General features: G+C 33.6%; 2 protein-coding genes across 2 annotated transcripts in view; one reads left to right on the top strand and one right to left on the bottom strand.

The window, feature by feature from the left end:
• Positions 1-269: 269 nt before the first annotated feature.
• On the bottom strand, positions 270-2,591 carry LOC123685647 (28S ribosomal protein S5, mitochondrial). The gene is made up of 6 exons (XM_045625421.1): positions 2,273-2,591; positions 2,093-2,218; positions 1,810-2,040; positions 1,224-1,454; positions 890-1,089; positions 270-711 (listed from the first exon to the last, which is right to left on the bottom strand). The coding sequence occupies exons 1-6, from the start codon at positions 2,556-2,558 to the stop codon at positions 313-315; spliced, it is 1,473 nt and encodes a 490-aa protein (XP_045481377.1). The 5' UTR covers positions 2,559-2,591; the 3' UTR covers positions 270-312.
• Positions 2,592-2,991: 400 nt separating this feature from the next.
• Positions 2,992-22,282, top strand: part of LOC123685642 (baculoviral IAP repeat-containing protein 6) — a 40,829-nt gene continuing 21,538 nt past the window's right edge. The window contains exons 1-11 of the mRNA XM_045625407.1: positions 2,992-3,283; positions 3,365-3,546; positions 3,598-3,723; positions 3,782-4,017; positions 5,903-6,348; positions 7,428-8,585; positions 10,944-12,192; positions 14,254-14,753; positions 16,174-16,506; positions 17,436-17,818; positions 18,390-18,743. Coding sequence (XP_045481363.1) covers positions 3,085-3,283; positions 3,365-3,546; positions 3,598-3,723; positions 3,782-4,017; positions 5,903-6,348; positions 7,428-8,585; positions 10,944-12,192; positions 14,254-14,753; positions 16,174-16,506; positions 17,436-17,818; positions 18,390-18,743 — 5,166 coding nt within the window. The 5' untranslated portion in view covers positions 2,992-3,084. The remainder of the gene's footprint in view (positions 3,284-3,364; positions 3,547-3,597; positions 3,724-3,781; positions 4,018-5,902; positions 6,349-7,427; positions 8,586-10,943; positions 12,193-14,253; positions 14,754-16,173; positions 16,507-17,435; positions 17,819-18,389; positions 18,744-22,282) is intronic.

Here is a 22,282-nt window from a genome sequence, read left to right as displayed (position 1 = left end):
TTCTTCAATCTCCTAGTGGAACAACCCCCCACAAAATTTTACTTAAGCCTTTGTTCCGTTATTTCAAAATAGGCTAGTAAGTTACTGGCAAATCAAAAGTTTAGATGGCTATAAATCTAAAACCGCTAGACAGATTACACATTAACGAACTGACATATTCTGACGTCAAACATACAAAGAAAAAAGTCCTTAAGTCTCTTCATCTGAAAGTAATTGTGTATAAGATTAGTACCACTGAACACAATAAAACTGTGACACAAAAAAAGGGATCTATTAAAAATATTCCTTTATTTCTCATTCAGAAACAATCATTTATATCTCTCCTTCCTCTTGTTCTCCTTCTTCTTGTTTATTCTTCTTCCATTTTTGTGCCCTACATTCAGGGTATTTGTCTGCAAGGAAACTTCTAATTTCACCATATTCTACCAACAAATTAACTTTGACGGAATCTTGATTCCTGAGTTTTTCCTGTTTCTTCAAGTATAACTCCCACGATTTATGTTTTGTATAAAATGGAGGAAACTTTTTCTTTTGTAGAATAACTCGTCCATCAAGGCAATATTGATTGAAATCCAGAATTTCTCCTTTATTCATTTCTTTCTCTGTGCGACATTTTGATGGGGATGCTAAAATTTCAGGAAAATAACCATTCTCTTTAGAGAATTTAACAAGATGGAGGCCTTTCTCCTCTGCAATTTCCTTGTGACTTTTCTATAAAAATAAAATATCGAGGATAAATTGACTTCATTCAAAATGTAATGCAACTTTCAAGTCAACACAAAACATACTAGGTATTGATTATAGTGGCCAGATGTGATTTATAGGCCACAATCATCAGCACAAATTAAAATTTATGACGTTTAACCTCTTCTTAATTCCTAAAACTCACCTGATTTACTAGGCCCAAGAAAAATGCCTTAGTAATATGGTTGACATTTGTTGACCCCTCAACTTTTGCGTGAAGATCTTTAATGCCTACTACTTCACAAATAGTTTTTATAGCTCTATGACACTTCAGTCCATATCCTTCAGGTTTTAGTTTTACTATAATCTTTGTTGCTCCAAACTGAGTGAAAAAATCATGAAACACTAAAATCAAATTAAAATTGTAGTACAAAAATAATTCCAATTTTGTGAATATTTGGATTAACTCATTTACCAGGGTATTTGGGAAACAATGCTATTGGAAAATTTCATTGAATAAGAATATGAACCATAATTACCTGTATGATTATTGAATACATTTATATTCATTAATTTTTGTCCTGCTCGGTTTTTGGATTTTCTAAGAGCTGTTTTTGGATCTATTCCTTTTCCAATAGCAAATCCAGCCAAACCATTTTGATTCCCAGTCACAGATAAAACAGATACCCTTCTTTTCCTTCCCATATTACCTGTCATATTAAACACTGTTTTCAATTCAAGAACTCTGGTATCAAAACCATCGTATGTTTCTGAAAAATGAAATAAACAATTATCATTATATAAAAATTCATTATATGAAGGTCTATGCAGATAACTACACCAGATAAATAAGTGATAATAATAAAATAAGAGCAATAAAATGGACAGTGCTGAAATATACTCGAAAAGTAAGGAACTAAATAATTCACTTAGCAATTTTATGGAAACGAGTGAATTAATTATATAGATCTATAAATTGTAGACCTAGATCATGCCTCTTCGTTAATTAAGTTTCAGTTGAATATCATTGGATCAGTTACATTGTATTAAAAAAAATTCGAGGACAGCACTGATTCCCTCCGACTGTAAACACGATAACTTCCTTATAACTTTATATTCACATACCATCATCATTAACTGGGTCAGGAGGACCTATACTTCTACCAGGCATTTTACTTCCAGACCAACCACGATCAATAGGACTAATTTTACCAAATTTGGCTTTTCCCATTTGATCTCTCATCTTAATTAAATTTTTTTCCCTTTCTGGATCTTCAGGTAATTGTTGTTGTTGTATAATCTCCTTGCCACGAATAATTGGAGAAGATAATCCAGGCCATATTATATTAGCCTTGCCTTAAATTCAATGCTACATAAAATTTATTGGATAATTAGTGGGAAAATTTACCTATTCCGATAATCTGACCCCTATTCAAGTCTTTAATGTTTCTTTTATTGATAGTTTTACCTCGTCCCCTTTTTCTTCCAGCATTACTTACTGATGTTACACCTTTCCATAAGGATTCCGCTGGCACTGAAGCAGAAAATTCTGGTTTAAAACGAAAATAATTTCCATATTAATACATACATTTGTTGAAAAAATTCACGTTTCTGGAAGGGACACATATTAGATTTGTTTCAGATAATTTAAGAGTGTTTTTCAATAAAGGCGATAATTTTTGTTTATAATTCAAAGACAAGCTCCGTAAGCTTTTTGCTAAATTTAACATTCTAGGAAATTTTTCAAACTTCTTTGCTCTTCCGCTCAAAAAAGAGCAATATTTTTTGTATTCTGGTTCTGTCCTATCTTTATCCGTAATTCCGTAGTGTAGTTCAATAAATAGGTTATGTCCAAAAGTGAATTTTTTTGACATTATCCAGATATATCACAGATAGCATGCTAACACAGACTACTTAATTTCTTATTAACTTTCCTTGATAAAGGGTAAAGAGAACCAAGAACCTATACCCCAAAACCAAGAATAATCTAAATTTCCCAATGGATTCTATTACAACTGATTTTCATATGAAGTATGAATATAACCTTTATATTATTTCTTCCTTACTGAGAGAAAATGAATCTCTGTTCAAAACTGATGAAAATCGAATTCCGAATAATTTCCAAAGTTTAGAAAAACTCTGTAAGTAATAGCAAGGACAACAAGTGATATTGTGCCTCAGTCACTATCGCTTCAACAGAAAAACGAATGCAAAATTGTTCGAAATCGAATAAAAATTCGATTCTCAAATGAATTCTTTCATCCGGTTTCGCCCAACACAGAGTTGACAGAAAACATATTGGTCCGCTTTGTGTGTGGTTGGTTAGTTGGTTATCCTGATATTTCAAAGGAATGAAATTGCTGCTCCTGTCAAATAATCTGAGTAAATGGTATTGTTTCAATGGCGCAAGATGTTTCTAAGAAAATGGCTGAGGAACCGTGGATATTAAATGAAGATGGGTATTTGAATGCTGACACTGACATAAAAGAAATTGTCTATCATCCAACATTAAATGTAATTCTCTTGTGCACAAAGAGCGGAGTTGTGAAAGTATTGGATGTCAATACGGGTGTTGTTCTACAATCTAGTAATTTGTCAGGTAGATATATGAACTTTTGGTAACATTATAGAATATCTCTTGATGTTCTAATATAAAATAATCTTGAATATTTCTTGCCAGCAATTAACCAGAATGAAGTAACATGTCGTTACATACCTGGACAGGATCGAATCCTCTTCACCGATGGACAAGCTATAGGAGTTAGATCCGAGTATAATGGGGTTTTACTTTTGGATAGTATTTTGCAAAAAATTATATCAGATCCTAATGAAGAAGTTAGAGTGGAACTGCCTTTGTCAGAAGTAATATAATATGAAAAACTGATATATTTGTTTTATGGTCATTATTTTCAGGCAATAATTCTAAAACAAAGTCTTTTATCATCTGGAGTAACAGGAGTGGATAATCTTTTGAAGGAATTGACAAATTTGATTGCGAATGCTCAAAAATGTGATAAGAAGGGAATAAAAGCTCAGAAAGTATGGATAATTTGTATTTTGATTTCCCAATATTATGTAAATATTGAATTATTTTCAGTGGAACATTGTTTGCTTGAAACTTCCTCTAAACGAGTTGAGATCTGCAACAATGAGTACTGTCACCAATATTCTTGCCAAAAACCTTCATATACCAGAATTGGCTGTAGCTTCAGCTATACAGGAGCGAATGTCTGAATTATTGGGTGAAATAGCCAATGCATCTGATCGAAGAGCTATGGCAAGTGAATCTAAAAGGAGAGATACATTTTCTCAGTGGCCACATATGGATTATAAGTAAGATATTTAATAGATCTGAAGTCCAGGGTTGCTTCACTGAAATTCTGGGAACTAATGTTTATGCTGGATGATTGGTAGTTTTCTTTGTACCACCGCAAATCAATAAATGAAAGGTTTTATATTTCAACAAATTGATTCAATTACTTTCATATACTTTAAGAAGAAATCCAGTTAACATTCAATATGAAACTAAAAGCAAGATTTACCAGATGGTGTTTTCTTTTTTGTTCTAGAGGATATTTATGGTGTTTTCTTTTTTGTTCTAGAGGATATCTTACAATTGAAATTGATTCTTAGGTACATGGCAATATTTTGACTTAAGTTGACATTATATTCAATTCACATGATTTCAGTATTATTATTAATATTGCATTGCAGTAGGCGGTTAAAAAGATTGACTGCTATGTCACAACTGATGAATTAAAGATATTCTACTCTTAAAGATATTTACACTTGTTGTATTTATCACATTATTGTCAAGAGAATTCCATCTGTTAGTGCGGTAGTATATTGTACAAACCTACACATACACAAAACTATAGCCATTAAAATAGGCTCACCATTGCGCCAAACCGCTCATTTCTCCTTCATCACTTGCTGAAATTCCCATGAAACTACTTATGACCATCACAAGTTCGTACATAAACTTTCTTCAAAATCAGACCAATAGAAACAGAGATCTTAAGGTCCCAGGAATTCCACATTTGCGCATGCGCCACATTCGTTGTAGAACCAAAATAACTGAAATTCCCATAGAATCACTCACTATCAAAATACTCTTACCAAATCAGACCAGTACAATGTGAAGTAATGAGGTATCGGGAGTTGAGCGTTTGCGCATGCGCATCGTTTATTCGAAAGAGCAAAAATCCTATAAGAAATTCTGCGATACAAACCGGACTTTTTATTGCTATTCCTATTATTGATTTGAAGTTGTTCAGAATGGTCCTAAATACATTTTGAGAACGGAAATTTTGAATTCGTAGAGCAAACATGTTTTCATCTCAAAAGTGTCAGTGCTTCCAAAAATCCTTGTACACTCTGAATTTTTTATTCAATTTTGATAATATTTGGTTTATTTAAACAAAGATTGTCTCATAGGAATTTCAACTTTTTTAGAAGTGCAAACATGAAATCCAATATGGGTATTCCGGTTGGGTCAAATGTGGTTTCTAAGCCGTAAATTGTTACTCAAAATTGGAAAGATGAAAAACCTATTGAACCACTGCTAGAAAAGCCTGAAAATATCCAACTCTGCCAAAGAGTCCAGTCATGAAAGCCTTCATGCTTCAGCATTATATTTTGTGTCTGCATACGTTAATCTCTGAAACTACTGCACTGATTTTTTTCTGGTTTGTACAGTTTAATTAAGAACTATTAGGTCAAGTAAATGAAAAATATTATCTATTTTGATTTATTATTTCCGATAATAAACGTTCAGAATGGTTTGAGGAAAAAAATTTAAAATTCCCCTGATCGAATAAATTGAGAAAAAAAATCTGTCCATCCGCCATTCACAGCTTTTCTCGTCAATTGCAAGAGCTATTTTCATCAAATTTGGTAAAAAAAATTGGTTGTTGCACCGCATTTTCAAGGAAATATTGAAAATATGTATGGCCACAATGCCACTGAATATAGTATGTTTTACCGAAATGTTCCAGTTTCCGAGTTATGAATTTTTTAATATTTCCTTCTGATGATAACAGAACCCATGTAACTGTGGGTACATAATTACTTTCTACCATAAGTGGCGTTCCAGTCCTGAAGGAGAATATTTTTAATTTAATTTCATGAATCCTTTTGTTGATTTCAATATTTCATGAGAAAATAATAAACCATAGTATAAAATTCACAGTGTTTTTTATATTATTCTCTTATTCAGATGGGCACTTCCCGAGCAGATGGCACAGGCAGGTTTCTACCATCAACCAAATCAACCTAACGCTCCTGGCGAAGATAGAGCATTGTGCTTTACCTGTGCTGTATGTTTGGTGTGTTGGGAAAAAACTGACGAACCTTGGAGTGAACATGAACGTCATTCTCAAAATTGTCCATTTATGATGGGAGAATATACTCACAATGTTCCTATATCTGTTATCTTTGCTAGCAGTCCAGCTGTTGATGCCACCTACCGTGGTATGAATATAAAAGTTTTAGGAACCAGCTCTGTTCCAAACCTAATACCTGCAAGTAACGATGATGGACTGGTTTCAATTTTTGACATAAGTGGAAAAATAACAAGACCGCATTCATTTTATGTTTCACAATATGATTCACATGTTTTGGACAAAATAACTCTGGAATTTAGCATACTGACAAGTGGAGATGGTAGGTTCAATCAATTCATTTCTCTTTTGATTTTATAGCCTTATGTGAAAGTATTGAATAACGTCCTCTTTGGAGTGCTCTTTGTCTGAATTGATCACTATACCATTCAAATTCTCAGATGTGCTTACTCACTTTTGAAAAAGACAATTTTAGATGGATCAGCCTTCTTGGATTTTGAGGACTTGTCTATTTTTCATTTGATTTCTGTATTGTTTGTGTCGTTTCCATGGAATTTTCATTATATTGCTCCTTTTAAGAAAAGAAATGGAAGTTTCTCATTGCTATTGTTTGCATGAAAATATGGTCATTTTATCAGATAGGACTACTGTCAATTCCAAGTCCAAGTCGCCAGAATTTTTCCTCCTTCTGAGAGCAAAAAGCTGAGAAGCATTACCTAAGTATTCTTAGTAGATGAGATTTTTTTTCTGTAATTGATATTTGAGTACTTTGAGCACTCCTCTCTTGTCTTATCGGACAATTGTCGCCTAAGTAAAATCAATGTTGGAGGACATTTTTCTGAATATTTCCCTCCTGTCAAAAATTCTATGTTTCTATGTATATGGAGAACAATTATTGAAAATTACAGCGATAATTGCATTGTAGGAAGCGAAACAGCACTGCGATGATTGTTCTGTTCATAGACGCATAGTTCCTATGCATCTTTTACACAGTTCCGAATCTATGGCAATTCCATTCTAAATCAGTTTGACAAGTAATGTAACAGTTTATTCGGGAAATATTCCCCCGAATTACACTTGTGTATCAAAATGAACGGATAATTTCGCATTCCAGCGTGTTTTTCTTTGAAAAACTGCATTAGGTCATTTTCATGCACTCATGCAGTTTTTATGACAACACGCGGTCATGCAAAATTATCGGTAATTTTGATGCACTTGTGCAATTACTTACGATAATCGCACTATAATAAAAATCTGTTCGAGATGGACAGCTTAAAAAGTATTCATTAATTTTTGTTCATTATTAATATAAAATTGTTAATTAGCTGAAAATTCCTTTTTTAGTAATTGTGTAAGTGTAAGTGTTTACTTTGAATTAAAAACCAAATTTTGTCTTTATAGGTTCCAATTCCTACCCAATGGAAAAATCTGTCACAGCACTTTCTATAATAGATCAAAAAATAAGTTCTAATGCAGGATCAAATTTGAGTACATCTCCTACAATTCGTCCTACAGTTATATGTGGCCTCAAAATTAAAAGTAAGGCTTCCAAAATAACAAATTCCACATTTGTTATACACGATCTTGATGAAAACAACCATTCAATGCAATCGCCAAATGATATGGAACTCAGCTACCCCCAAATATCAGAGAAAAGTTGTCTGTTTCTTGTAATATATGATTTTTTATTTAAAAAAAAGGAAGAGACGGTGGATGACGATCTAGAAACCTTCATGGAAAATGATAAAGAAGAAGATTCTTTGCAAGGAAAAGAGAAAAATTTAGAATTTATTGCAATGAGTGGAATCAATACCTTAGATGAAATTAATTTATCTCCAAAATATCTGATGAAGCATTTTCAAACTTTTTATAAAGCATTCATTCCTGATGAAAGTGATGAAATATGCCCTCCTCCTACGGAAGTAGATCCAAAAAAATGGTTTGACAAAAAGTGGCCTGAATCAAGAGTATTATCCTCAAATTCTTCAGAAGCAGATTCTTGTCTGCCGGTAACTTGTCTAAATCAAGATAATTTGTTGAATGGTCAAATATCAAGTTTGAAAGAAATATCTCAAGAGAAGAGCATCTCAGATCACATAAACGATCTGAAAAGCAAAAGATTATCGAAAAAACTGAATTACTCCAGAGCAGTACAATGCATTATATTACCTAGCCAGTATAAGAATAGAAATGATCTTATTATTTCTGACATATTAACTACCTTAGATGGTTTCCATATTTTAGTTGTACTCAAAAGTACGAACAATGCTGGTGGTGTCCTCTTATCATATAGCTTAGACTTTTCAAGCAAGAAAGTCACTGTTAATCCTGTACCTGTCCATTCTAGAGAACTTACCAGTTCAGAAAATCCAGTACAGGTCATTTTATTACCAGCCATTGAAAAATTTGGCAATTCTGTTGGTAGTAAAGGAATTGAAGGTGAATTGGTCATGGTATGTTCAGATGGAGCTGTACGAATAGTAGAATTGAGAACAATGAAAACTATTTGCTATGCAAAACTCGAGGGAGAGAAGTTTACGTCTGCAGCATACTGCAACAGTAAGTATTATTTTAAATTTATAATTTTGCTTGAATATAAGAGTGTTCTAGACTACTGTTTTGCACTAAATTTTTTGGTTTCTTGTAGTTTTATTGTTTCTGATACCGATTTTGAGAAAAAAATTGTCAAAACAATTCTCTAGTGATACACAGGTATATACAAATTATTAAAAAGATACAGTTAGTAAGTTGTGATGCATACATTCATTATAAGTTTTCGTACTTATTTACCCAATCGGTAGCGAAGATTAATAAAGATTTGATAAACTGGTGTGGTATAATCATCACAAAAATGTAGGACTACAAGAAACACCATGTATCTCCAAAACGAAGCATTTGCGGGTAGTTATGAGCGATATTTCACTAACTGTGATTCAATCACTGATATCTCCAAATCACAGGTATTCACAGTTCCTCACCTATAATGTACCAGCTGATCGCAATCGCAGTTTATAGCTGTGATATCATATCCTGGTCAGCTAGCGAGACTTACCATCTAATAAGGGCAATTTTCCTATATCACCGTAAGAATAACATGTGGGATTCGGAACTTCGCCCCTTATTTCATAATTAGTAACGATCTACCTCTAATACGAGTTTGGTATTAGATATTTCCCTTACTGAATACTGTGAATCGTGAATTAGTCATGAATCGTGATATTGTGATTGATAGTATAGAAGACTAGTGACCAGATACTCAGTTCTTCATTAAGATTGTGTGTTTGGAAGTATGAATAGACGCAAAACTAGCGAACTTTGGACTTTCTTCACACAGGTCGATAGAAATTATGCAAAATTAAATTCTTGTACTTATTTACCATTAGAGTATTTGTCCTAAGACTTTTAAACTTATTCATTCATATATTCATCATTGATACAAATATAAATATATCAAAAAATTCTTCGATTTTTATCAATTCTTAAAACCAAAACCTTAGGTAGGTGTATCAGAAATTATTTTGAAACCGTGATTACATCACGGTTGAAAATCACTGATATTGAAAAATCACGATTCACAACGTGATTTTCAAATCACGATATCGCTCATCACTATTTGTGGGCCCATGTTCATAGGACTTTTTTTCTTAGCATTATTCAAGGGATCTCTCATTTTCCTTTGTACCTCCTTGCACAGTGCATCCCATTTTGGGTGAGACAGCCAGGTTTCTCGCTTGTTATTTAAGATGGAGCCTTGCGGTTTTCACGTTCCTGTCCTATTTTTTGTGAAACTCAAGTTGGTCTAATCAGATTAGATTTTGCATAACTGTTTCCGTTCAAGAGATACAGCGCGATTTTGGAAATTGATACCTTTCGGACCTCTCCTTTATCTCCTAAATTATTAGAAATAATGCCGAATTAAAAACTACGTCTGAATCAGAATTCTGCGTAGAATCCAGTGGCGTACTCAATTTTTTTTTTTCGGGGTATGGTTTTGTAGATTCAACACAAACCTATATTTTTTTTAATGGAACACCCTGTAAATCATTAGTTCGTTGAATTCGTTATTTTTTTCCCTTCAAAATGATCTATGATACTATGTAGGTAGGATGTTCAGAAATGTTAAAAAAAACACTAAAACATCAAATAATGATGATTTTTTGTAAATGGGCAATGGATTTCCCATATAAAAAATGGATCAATAATAATAACAATAATTAATAGCGATGACAAATAAATCAGATTGGTTTTTTCTCTCCAATGCCTACTTGATAAAACAATGCTCCCAAATGCATAGTAGCCATCATAACAACAAGGATGTTTGTATCATCAACGACCTACTAGTTTTAAAAATCAAAAGTAATAATCCTCTTATTGAAACTTAGGAAATTCATTGCCTATTTACAAAAAATCATCATTATTTGATGTTTTAGGGTTTTTTTAACATTTCTAACATCCTACCTACATAGTATCATACATCATTTTGAAGGTAAAAAAATAACGAATTCAACGAAGTAATGATATACATGGTGTTCCATTAAAAAAAATATAGGTTTGTGTTGAATCTTCAAAACCATACCCCGAAAAAAAAATTGAGTACGCCACTGGATTCTACGGAGAATTCTGATTCGGACGTAGTTTTTAGCTCAGCATTATTTCTTATAACTTCGGAGATAAAGGAGGGTTCCGAAAAGTATCAATTTTCAAAATCGCCCTGTACCTCTTGAACGGAAACAGTTATGCAAAATCTGATTAGACCAACTTGAGTTTCACGAAAAAGTAGGACAGGAACGTGAAAACCGCAAGGCTCTATCTTACATAACAAGCGAGAAACCTGGCTGTCTCACCCAAAATGGGATGCACTGTACATTGAAACTTATGATTTTTCGCTAAAACCTACAAAATAAAATTTTGTTATAGGTCTTGAGAGATTATGTGTGTCAACAGAGGAAGGATCCCTCCATTTCTATGTTTTAAACGATACTGATAATGAATCTTTGGAAGATCACGAGGACGAAGATATGTTCTGTAGCTCTGAATCCACCATTTATTCTTCACCTTATTCTGAATTACCAGACGGAAGTGAAATGCGTTGTTTTCACGAGCCGACTGCCACGATAAATTTGACTGAATTGAAAAATCTGTATTCATTAACCCAATTTGAACCTTTGAAGGCTGGGTACTGTGCAGTTGTTCCTCCTTGTTGGACGGAAATTCAACAAGCTCAAAGACAGAGAAGGCATCCTCAGAGTCTGAGTGTGGATGGAGAAGCTTATACGAAAACATGGAGATTACAGACAGATTTGACCACTTGGGATGAACATATTTTCGAAATATCGTTACCGTGCCCTATGGTTTTGGGGCATGTTGATATTCATTTCACTCTTCAACCATCCACAACTCTGCCCCACGTTGAAGTTACTTTATTGAAGCAGAATTCTGCCGGTATTGGCCATAAAAGGGATGTTAACTTTTCAGTAGATGAATCGATTACAATTGGTATGTTGCAATGGGCAGACAATCCAGTGATTTCACAAGAGTATTTGAGATCCCACAATGCTGACATATTGGCGGGGCCTGTTAATATTGCTTCATCTTTAGACTTGACAGAACAGAGTGGAATGGCTACTTTGACAAGCCCAAAGTTATTCAAATCCAGAAATCGTACATTACTCTTACATTTGAGTGTTGTGTATTCTAAAGAAGAAGAATGTAATAGACAGAACAAAAGTGGGAAAAAGACAGATTGGAGTGAAGAATCCGGATTCACTCCTAGAAAATCTGAAACGTATATGGGATGCGATTGCATTCATGAATTGAGCATCACTGTGTATGCGTCTAAACATACAGAATTACCCTTTCAAATTGCCTCAGAACGACAGCAACGTAGCTTGATGCTTGAATCGAACGTCTTTGTCCTCTCATTAATTCATACACTGATAAATAATCGTACATATAGTGTCCAAAATTTTGTCCTCGATATATTAAATTGGATAGCTTCGATTCGTTTAACAAGGAATAGGAGTAATAATGGCGAAGCTCCTCTTCAACAAATTGAATTCATATCTATAATTGAAAATCAGTCCCATGGCATTATTCACCGAAGTTTCTTATCCGGAGGAAGATCACTGGCCCACAGATGTGCTAAATTGATTACTACTTGTTCTAGGTAAGTCATTTTTCCATAAATATTTCAACATAAGGGGGTGTCCATTAATCATGTGATCTTTTTTTAGCATTTTTTAACCCCCCCTCCCCCATTGGTGATACGTAGTGAGGTTTAAGACCACCCCCCCTCCCCCTTCTCAACATCACGTGTATTTTTAGTACCTACAACGAATCTTAAAATTTTCTGAATATTATCTTAATTTAAATACAGGTATAAACTATAATCTTATTTTATCTACTCCTATTGAATTATATATTCATTATTCAACTGCTTTTGAGAAATTAATAGTATCTATTAACAAACACCGTGAGTTATAATAACTCACTACTATAACTCACTATAATAAATCGGAAAATATGGATCTGTGCTTCTATACTTCTCTGCTTCTATTCGATTGGCCGAAAGGGGACATTCCATTATTGTTATTGAGGGGAGGAATGTCCGAGGGAATGTCACTTTAATAATTTTGACGTTTTCAAATTAAGTTGATATCTAATTATTGTGAATGTTTTGCTGAAAACGATTAATTCAGATAGTGAAGATGAAATATTATATAGGTTTACATTTCCAAAAGACAAACAGCTAATGTTACCATACAGAATTACTTGCCCGAAAGAAATATAAAGGTGTTTGTATCAGTAAGGTCATTAAGTCGTCGTTTAGAGGGAATGTTTTTTGGTATATTTTAATGCATTTTTATAGGCAACTATTAAGGTTTTTCAATATAGTTCTATGTCTGTACTCTGTACTGGATTCGAGCTAGCCAAAGCTAGTTCGATTGTGATTGGTGATACTAAGTTGCCATCTCTCTTGTAGTCGGGATCGAGCACATATGTTTATTTCCCGTTCCTTCTGTCTATATTATAAGTCTGTATTTTTTTCTTAGTATTTATTGATATAGTCGTAGATAAAGTATAGTATTCAACTTGCGGTAATGGTCATAACTCACTTGATGAATTACAGCACTCGCCTGCGGCTCGTGCTGCAAACTTCATCTGCGTGAGTTATGACCTACATTACTGCTCGTTGAATAATATACTATTATTCTGAAATTAAGGACCATAATAAAAATGTCTACACCAGGTTGCAAGTTTTTTTGACGTTTGGCGTTTGACGAAAAAATAAATACACGAGATATCTTACTATACCCCCCCTCCCCCTCGTGTTATTTTCGTGATTTTTATCAAACCCCTCCCCCCCCTTTCAAGCCTCACGTAATTAATGGACAACCCCTAAGACACATTCAACAAACTTGACCCTTTCAACCAACTTGACCCTTTCCAGGCAGAATTAATTTGTTTTGGCTGGGTTTTTTCACCTTTTTTTTCAATCTATAGGGATTGAAGACCATTATAGGTTTAGGTTTGTTTTTTTCTATTAGATCAGGAAAAATCGGTGGTTTCACGCTCTTTTTGAGAGGTGGTAGGTATGACAGATTTTCTGGAGAGGACACTTTTCTGTGTTGCATACAAATTTGTTTCATAAATGAAAAGATCAAAATCTATATCAAGATATAGACAGACAAAAAAATCAACTGAAAGCTCCACATCTACTGGTAAATTACATATTTGAGATATTGAAAGTGAAAATATTACATTCTTTTTGTCAAGCATTCACATTCTCTTAGATTCGATAAATTTATGACACTTCACGATCGCACAGTATATTCCAGTCATGTTTGAAATGTATTATAGTTAGTGAGTTACCAATAGGTGGCTCTAGTTCTGCTAGAACTATAAAGTTTCTAGGGGAGTTTCACCCTTTGGTGCAATCTTTAGCTGCAATTTTTTCAGGAAATTGTGAAGTTGTCCAGTAGTAATTGATTTTATCTGTCGCTTATAATATGTGTATAATACCCATGTATCCTCCGAATAAATTCATTTCCAATTCCATGATCCTAGAATGATTTGCTTAATTTGTAAAATGCTAACCCTAACACCTCGAGAGAGAGAAAGAGAAAAAACACATTTCTTAAGTTGGCTGGAAAACTGTTTGAATATTGTTAAAATAATTTAAATAACATTAAAAAACAAACTGACACTTATTTCTGTCTCATTTCAGGGGAGCTAAAAATATCAATGATGATCTTGGTGAATCTTTTGATTTTGTCGTTATGAACAATTTATTAACATTATTAGACTCTATCGGAGAAATAAAGTCGGCTGGCTCTCTGCAGTGGTTTTTCAACATACTCCTAGCAGTAACTCCAAGAAATGAAGTCAGTATAGTCGCAACAAACTGTAGAGATCTTCTAGTCAAAATATCTGATGAATTAGTAAAAAAAACGAATCCATATCATCTGCTACTAAGAACCCGTTATGGATTGTATGGTACGCCAATGGAGCCTGAGATGTTTGATATTGAACCACCACCATATCCAAAAGGCAGTAGTGTTTCCATTACTTATGCTTCTGTAGTTGGCGGGGAACAACAAATCACAAGTTCTGATTTTTACAGCATCTACTCTTTTTATAAAGAAATAATAAATCCTAAGGAAGTTATGTCAACATCGGACAATATAATGAAATGCAAAAATATATCTTCAGCTAAATTATTCAAAGGTGGGTAAATACTAGAAATAATTTTCTTAAAAAAAAACCTGATTTTTTTTATGAATATTTTCAATTACATAGGCGTACAACTTTGCTTCCGTCGTTTTTTTCCGAAATTCAAGGCTTTATTGTAAAAAACTGGTTATACATTTAAAAATCAAAGTATTGTCCATCGCTGGCCACTACTTTCTCCCATCTTTCGGCATTGTACGAATCCCGCGTTGAAAAAACTGGTCATCTTTTGAATCGATCCAATTTTTTACTTCTTCATAAAACCGGAAGTGCTGGTCAGTCAGGACGTGTGCCATTGATCGAAACTAGTGATAATCCGAGGGAGTAACATCTTGAGAAAACGGCGGGTGGGGTAGGACTTCCCATTTCAACCTTTCCAAGTATGTCTTGATCACTTTCGCAACATGGGGTCGAGCATTGTCATGCTGAAAAATCACTTTATCATGCTCGGCTCAAACGCATTAATTGCGTTCGATAACTATCGCCTGTGATTGTTTCAGTCGGTTTTAACAACTCATAATACACTACGCCGATTTGGTCCCACCAAATACTGAGCATGACCGTGAATATTCGGTTTGACCGTCGACGTGGAAGCATGGCCGGGATATCCCCATTATATTCTGCGCTTGGATTATCTTAATGAACCCATTTTCTGTCTCCAATCACAATGCAATGCAGAAATCCCTTCCGTCTTTGCCTTGCAAGCAGCTGTTCACAAGCAAACAAACGCAGTTCAATATATCCCGGCTTCAACTCTTACGGCACCCAATTTCCTTGTTTATGAATCATTCTCATGACTTTCAGGCGTTTTGAAATGGCTTGTTGCGTCACTCCCAATGATCCTGCCAATTCTTGTTGCGTTTGACACGAGTGTTGATCAAGTAATGCATCTTTGAAAACTTACCGATAATGATTATTACAAAACGGCGGAAACTCCATCTTTGGATGCGGTCCATAAACAATTCTGAAAAGATTTTTGAGGAATTATCCAGTTAAAGTGTACTTTTAAAGCCATTGCATGAAAAGAGCTCTTAGTGTATTGTAGAGCTCTGAGGATGATTTTAGAAAAATATTGAAACTAAAAGGCGTGGTTTTGCTATAATGACCTGACCTTGTTAAAGAGCTCAATTAATTCAAAATAGCTTACTTTTTAAAGGTGAAAGGACAAAGAAGTACACATCCATTTCCAGATTTCTTTCTTTTTGTTCCAAGAAAAAGAATGGAATAGAATATGCTTTTTATGTATGCATTCATTGTTTTGAAACCATTTATTCAACTTAAGTTAGATTCTAACAAATTTCCCACATCTGGAAGCCTTTTAGTTTTCATAAAAATAGTTTTATCATCATGAACTTTACTGAAATAATTATGTTACTTTCAAAATAAGATTAATATTATATGAATGAATTTTTTACAGGCCTCATTGAAACTGAGCCACTTCATTTTGTTTGTGTTTCTGCCAGTGAAGGAACAAGATTGGATAAAGCAGATGAAGCAAATTCAGTAATGTCGAATATTGTAGTGAATAATGTTCCTGTTGTTTACCCTGATACATCTACCATAACCGGAACATCTAAAAAAGATGATATTCAACTATTCTGGAATAATGTTATTGACATGATGAATAACATGAAAAATTTCACAGGAGGATCAACAAGCCTATCAGAAAAGTTCCTTTCACATCTAAAAAACCCACCTTATACTTTAATTGTGGATGAGTTAGGATTGAATGGTACCACACCACAAATGTGTAAGTTATTCCTAATCCTTATTTATGCAAGGTGATTTGATTGTGTGACAAAATTTTTAGGAAGCATATATCATAAAATTTATTGTATATGTAAATTGTTTTATGATAGCAGCAGAGCTGTCAAAGATGCTTTGAGAAAGAATCTAGATATATAAGATACCTTTTTGCAAAGGTATTTGAACTGATGATACTTGATAAGAACTGAAGATACTTGATAAGATTCCTTTAGTTACTTTTTATATATTAGATTTTCGTTATTTATTAGTTTAGATTGGGTAAGTAGGAACTTTTGTTTCATTCAGTTAAAAAAGAGGAAATCTATCCAAACATTTATGTTATGACGTCAAAATTAACTGAAAATTTTGATACAGTTATCAAAGATACAATTTTCAGACATAAAAATGCAAAAAGGCAATTTTGTTTTCGTTAGTAGGTATCAGAAAAATTTTAACAGAAATGGAATAGGTAACTAGCAATTAGTTTTTATTCGCAGTTTATCACTTTATTGCCTCTAATCTGATCTCTAATTCTTTACCAATTCCTCCACTTGTTCATTCAGAAGAGTTTAATTCAACTGGAAAATCCTGACTGAAAATGATAATGAAACTATGTGGATATATCCCACATAGTTTCATTATCATTTTCAGTCAGAAATTTCCAGTTGAATTAAAAAATCTTATGAATAACTTGTCGTAACTTTCCTAAAGGAACTATTTTCACAGTAACTTAGATGCTTCAAAGTAACTAAGATACCTTAAAGCATCTGAGATACATTTTTCCGACAGCTCTGTATAGCAGCAATGCTAATAAAATCTACTGCTACTATATGCATGTAAGGATAAAAATAAGTGTAGTTTATTCCATAAAAGTATTGTTATAGTTTGATTTTTGGGCCAAGTCTTATTATTTGACTACAACTAAAAAATCAGTTTCAGATGGTTTACGCAGCAACAAGGTAGCAAACAAACTCACTACTTCCAAAAATTTCTGGCAGATGGAGGATATTTTGTCCCCTGAATTTCAAATGAATAATATTTGGCAACATCTGCTTGTGGGTTCTCCCCAACAAGTAATAGTCGTGGAAAGGATGCATTCTGGAGCTAGAAGGTTTGTCATATTGGATTTCGGACAACCTGTTATCCTTACAGATTTATTAATACCGGCGTGCAACGATTTAGTATCTGTGAGTATCGATGTTTGGCTAAGGAGTGAAGACGTTGATCCAATAAGGATTGCAGTCTCTTCTGACATTGGCAGTCGGAACTTGGTACTAAATGATTTGTTGCCACCTCCAATTTGCCGTTTCATAAAGGTAATTATTTTCAGATAACAATTATATGTGATTGAAATGAAGTTGTAACCACATCTAATCTTTTGTTACTAAACATGACAACATCATTTTCGAAACGTTTGTTAAACACTAAAGATTTGTGAGGTATAGTTGAGATGCATAGAAAACCTGGTGTGTCTACTTAAATCGGTAAAACTTTAAGACAAAACGGGAGATTTTTCAGATTTATACCTACTTGATTTCGAAGGATCGCGTCTGTTTCAGATGGCGCATACATCGTTTATATTTGACATTTCTCTCGGCTCTCGTGACCCCAGAATTCTATCCATCTTAGGTATAGTGTGGTTACTACAACTTCATCATAAGATTATTTCCATTGTAAACACAAAAACTTCATCTACGAAATTGAAAACTATTTCAATTTGCAGAAATTAAGAATTAAGAAATATAAATTACCGATTTCATTGTGAAAAGTTCATAATGATTTATAATGACTCTTTGTATTACTTATTGCTTGAATTGAATTTTTTTCTTTCATCTTATTTCTATTTGTTTTTTAGCAATAATGAAAAATTAATTAAAATGATTTCAGATAACTGTTGTTGGAAGATACGGTATGTCAACTACACGCTGCAGGATTCCAATAGGTTTCTTTTATGGACACATGGTACTGAAATCCGATGAACTTTCAAATGAAGTCAACAGCTCTGTAAAGACATCAACTCCAAACGATATAGAAAAACACTTGGCAAACCTCTCAAAGATATTTGAAGATGTTAGTTGTCGTTATAGCATATCTTGTTCAAAACTCAAAGATACTCTACAAGGTTTCATAGTTGCTGACGTGAAAAATGCTTCACATCTACTGAGTTACATGAATACCATGAAAGAGAAAAGTTCCAGCCTTTATTCTTTGGAACACAATAAAGTATTCCAGGCCTACAGGGTGAGTTTCTTTTATTTTCTTGAACTTTACATCACTTGAATTTCCATATGGTACTCCATATAAAACATTCCATGTCATTGTTCAACTGATTAAAATCTGCTTTCGGCTCACAAAGTGTCATTTTCTATTTATCAATTTGTCACTATAACTGAAGGAACTGCTCGATTTTAAATGAGACTGTTGAATTTTGGGCGAACTGACAATGACATATTGGAGCATACTCCTGATTTGAGTCCATTTTTTTTAAGGATATCTTGTACAGGGTGGGCAAATAAGCGAGGTAAGCGGCTATATCTCAGCATCCACTCATTGTAGAGACTTGCGGTAAAAATTTTACCACTAAAGTGATAAAGAGAACACACTGGAAATTGTTTTGAAGTGATTACTTCTACCGCTAGGGGGCGTAATAGCTACCGTCTAGTAGAAAAATGAATTTTACTCGAAAATGTTTCATATGAAGTTGAAGAAAAAATATCATCACTGTAATCCTTGGAAAATTCTCTATCTTTATGAATTGTCTCTTTCGATTTTACGACATCAAACAAGGGTAGGTGAAAGGGAGAAATCTGACTGATTGAAACGCCTGTAACTTCAGTTTGGCTCAACATTTTTGAGCAAACTAGATCTCGTCTGAAAGATAATATCTTTTTGATCGAGGACAAAATATACTCATGATATATTTGTTTTTGCTGCTTTCGATAGGGGGCGCTAAGTCAGAAGTTCATTGTTTTGTTCATTTTACTCCGAAATTTCAAATGTAATGATAGGATTTTCTTAACAGAAACAGAAATTCCATCAAATTTGCATGAAAAAACCTGAAGGTCGCAAAGCGATAATTCAAGGCGTTCTGAAGTTATGGCCGAAAGAAGATATTCTTCAAGTGATGCACGGCGAAAAACCGAATTGTGTCTTTAAGTTCTTACAGAAACAGAAATCCCATCAAATTTGTATGAAAAAACCAAAAGGCCGCAAAGCGATAGCTTCAGGCGTTCTGGAGTTATGGCCGAAAAAAGAGATTCTTCATCTGATGCACTGAAAAACTAAATTGTGTCTTCTTTCGGCCATATCTCCAGAACGCCTGAAGCTATCGCTTTGCGGCCTTTTGGTTTTTTCATACAAATTTGATGGGATTTCTGTTTCTGTAAGAACTTAAAGACACAATTTGGTTTTTCACCGTGCATTACTTGAAGAATATCTTCTTTCGGCCATAACTTCAGAACGCCTTAAATTATCGCTTTGCGACCTTTAGGTTTTTTCATGCAAATTTGATGGAATTTCTGTTTCTGTTAAGAAAATCCTATCATTACATTTGAAATTTCGGAGTAAAATGAACAAAACAATGAACTTCTGACTTAACGCCCTCTATCGAAAGCAGCAAAAACAAATATATCATGAGTATATTTTGTCCTCAATCAACAAGATATTATCTTTCAGACGAGATCTAGTTTGCTCAAAATGTTGAGCCAAACTGAAGTTACAGGCGTTTCAATCAGTCAGATTTCTCCCTTTCACCTACCCTTATTTGATGTCGTAAAATCGAAAGTGACAATTTAAAAAGATTGAGAATTTTCCAAGGATTACTGTGATGATATTTTTTCTTCAACTTCATATGAAACATTTTCGAGTAAAATTCATTTTTCTACTAGACAGTAGCTATTACGCCCCCTTGCGGTAGAGGTATGAACTTCAAAACAATTTCCAGAGTATTCTCTTGTTCACTTTAGTGGTAAAATATTTTACCACAAGTCTCTACCATGAGTGGATCCTGAGATATAGCCGCTTACCTCGCTTATTTGCCCACCCTGTACAGAGTTAGAACTATTTAGACTACAGAGATATCGAAAACCGTTAGAGCGATACAGGGTGACTTAAATTACAAAAAAGTTGCGTTATTTACGGATGAGTGTGTTGGTGTGAACAGATCCGAAATATTTCCATTGGTTCCCTATATATCTCAAAAAAACTGAAAATCGAGATTTTATTTCTTTCTGTATAACTCATTTGTTTCTGGAGATAACTTCACGAAATTCGGTTTGTACTTATTTTTCAATATAGAGATTCTAATGCTGCCATCAGATTTTTTTCTGTTTTCCATTGTTTCAGAGACGCGATAGTCAATTTTTGTTTCTTATGGATGCCATATTGATGAGGTGATAAAGAAAAAAATTACGAATTCAATAATGTATCACACTCTACAAAAATATTGAGTTTATTACGCCAATTTGAAGAGTTATGTGAAATTATCACTTACTATCGCGTCTCTGAAAGAATGGAATACAGAAAAAGTCTTACGACACCATTAGAATCTCTATAATGGATAATGGTTACAAACCAAATTTCGTGAAGTTATCTCCAGAAACAAATGAGTTATACAGAAAAAAAGAAAATCTCGATTTTCAGTTTTTTTGAGATATATTGGGAACCAATGGAGATATTTCGCATCTGTTCACACCAACACACTCATCCGAAAATAACGCAACATTTTCGTAATTTAAGCCACCCTGTATCGCTCTAACGGTTTTCGATATCCCTGTAGTGGCCCTCTAAATAGTTCTAACTCTGTACAAGATATCTAAGTATTTTTCTTTGCCATGATTAGTTATTATATGGAAACTAATATCTGTGATAACATCTTATTGTTGACTAGCAGTATTATTAATAAATAAATAAGATAATCAAATTTTTTTTTGTGAGAACTTTCAAATTAAATGAAATATTCGGTTGGAAAGTTTCATATTGAACATCCTGTATAATATACTTCAGATTTACAATCAACTTTTTGCGCGCTTGTTTCAAGGAAAGAGTTCGTAATCATTTTGCTTGAAATTTCCAGGGTTTAAAGATCTGGGTTAAGTACGTGAATAGGCATATCAGTGTAATGATTCTGGAATTATAGCCATATAAAATTTTGTTTTCCCAATAAGGACGAAATATCTATCTAATCAAAATGAAATTTCGGTATCAGTATTTATCCAAGGGATTTCACTGAACTTTTGTATTATATAAAGCTTTTACACAGGAAAAAATATTAAGTATTTTTGATCTGATAACTCCCTGAACAACAGAAAATAATTCAGAGAAGGGAGTAAGGCACTAATTTGTTTAGAATATTTTTGGTTATTTGGAGGGAGGGTCAAAGTAATATGCAAGATGTTTCAAAGAGGACGGAATTTTCGTGGGATGTTGACTTCATTTCTAGAAGTGGCAGAATTTATTTTCAGTAAATTCTATATGCTTTTTCAGTTCATCAAGAAAATTGTACCAAAAAAGGGATTAATAACATTGTATTAAAAATATCTCGAAATTCTATGTTTTCATGACATGCCACTTTGCAGGTTAATTGAGGAACAATGTTCCATCAAAATCATTAAAACGGAACTTTGAGGGCAAATATTTCAAAAAATAAGGCCAATCATATATATGATCAAAAAGAATTTTCCTACTTTGTTGTAAAATAATGATTTGAAGATTCATGCGAAAAATCGTGAAAAATTATATGTATCCCAATTTCAACAAGCGCGCAAAAGCTCCTGACTTCA

Source organism: Harmonia axyridis, chromosome 1, assembly GCF_914767665.1.
Source record: "Harmonia axyridis chromosome 1, icHarAxyr1.1, whole genome shotgun sequence".
NCBI classification, from domain to species: Eukaryota; Metazoa; Arthropoda; class Insecta; order Coleoptera; family Coccinellidae; genus Harmonia; species Harmonia axyridis.
This window is presented reverse-complemented; position numbering and strand designations above follow the sequence as displayed.

What these genes read in the sequence shown, in the direction of transcription:
- LOC123685647 (XM_045625421.1), bottom strand. Translation starts at nt 2,558, where the DNA reads ATGTCAAAAAAATTCACTTTTGGACATAACCTATTTATTGAACTACAC. An exon ending in CGTGAATTTTTTCAACAAAT is followed by an intron (nt 2,219 to 2,272) that starts GTATGTATTAAT and finishes TTTCTGCTTCAG; the next exon opens with TGCCAGCGGAATCCTTATGG. An exon ending in TGACCCAGTTAATGATGATG is followed by an intron (nt 1,455 to 1,809) that starts GTATGTGAATAT and finishes TTCATTTTTCAG; the next exon opens with AAACATACGATGGTTTTGAT.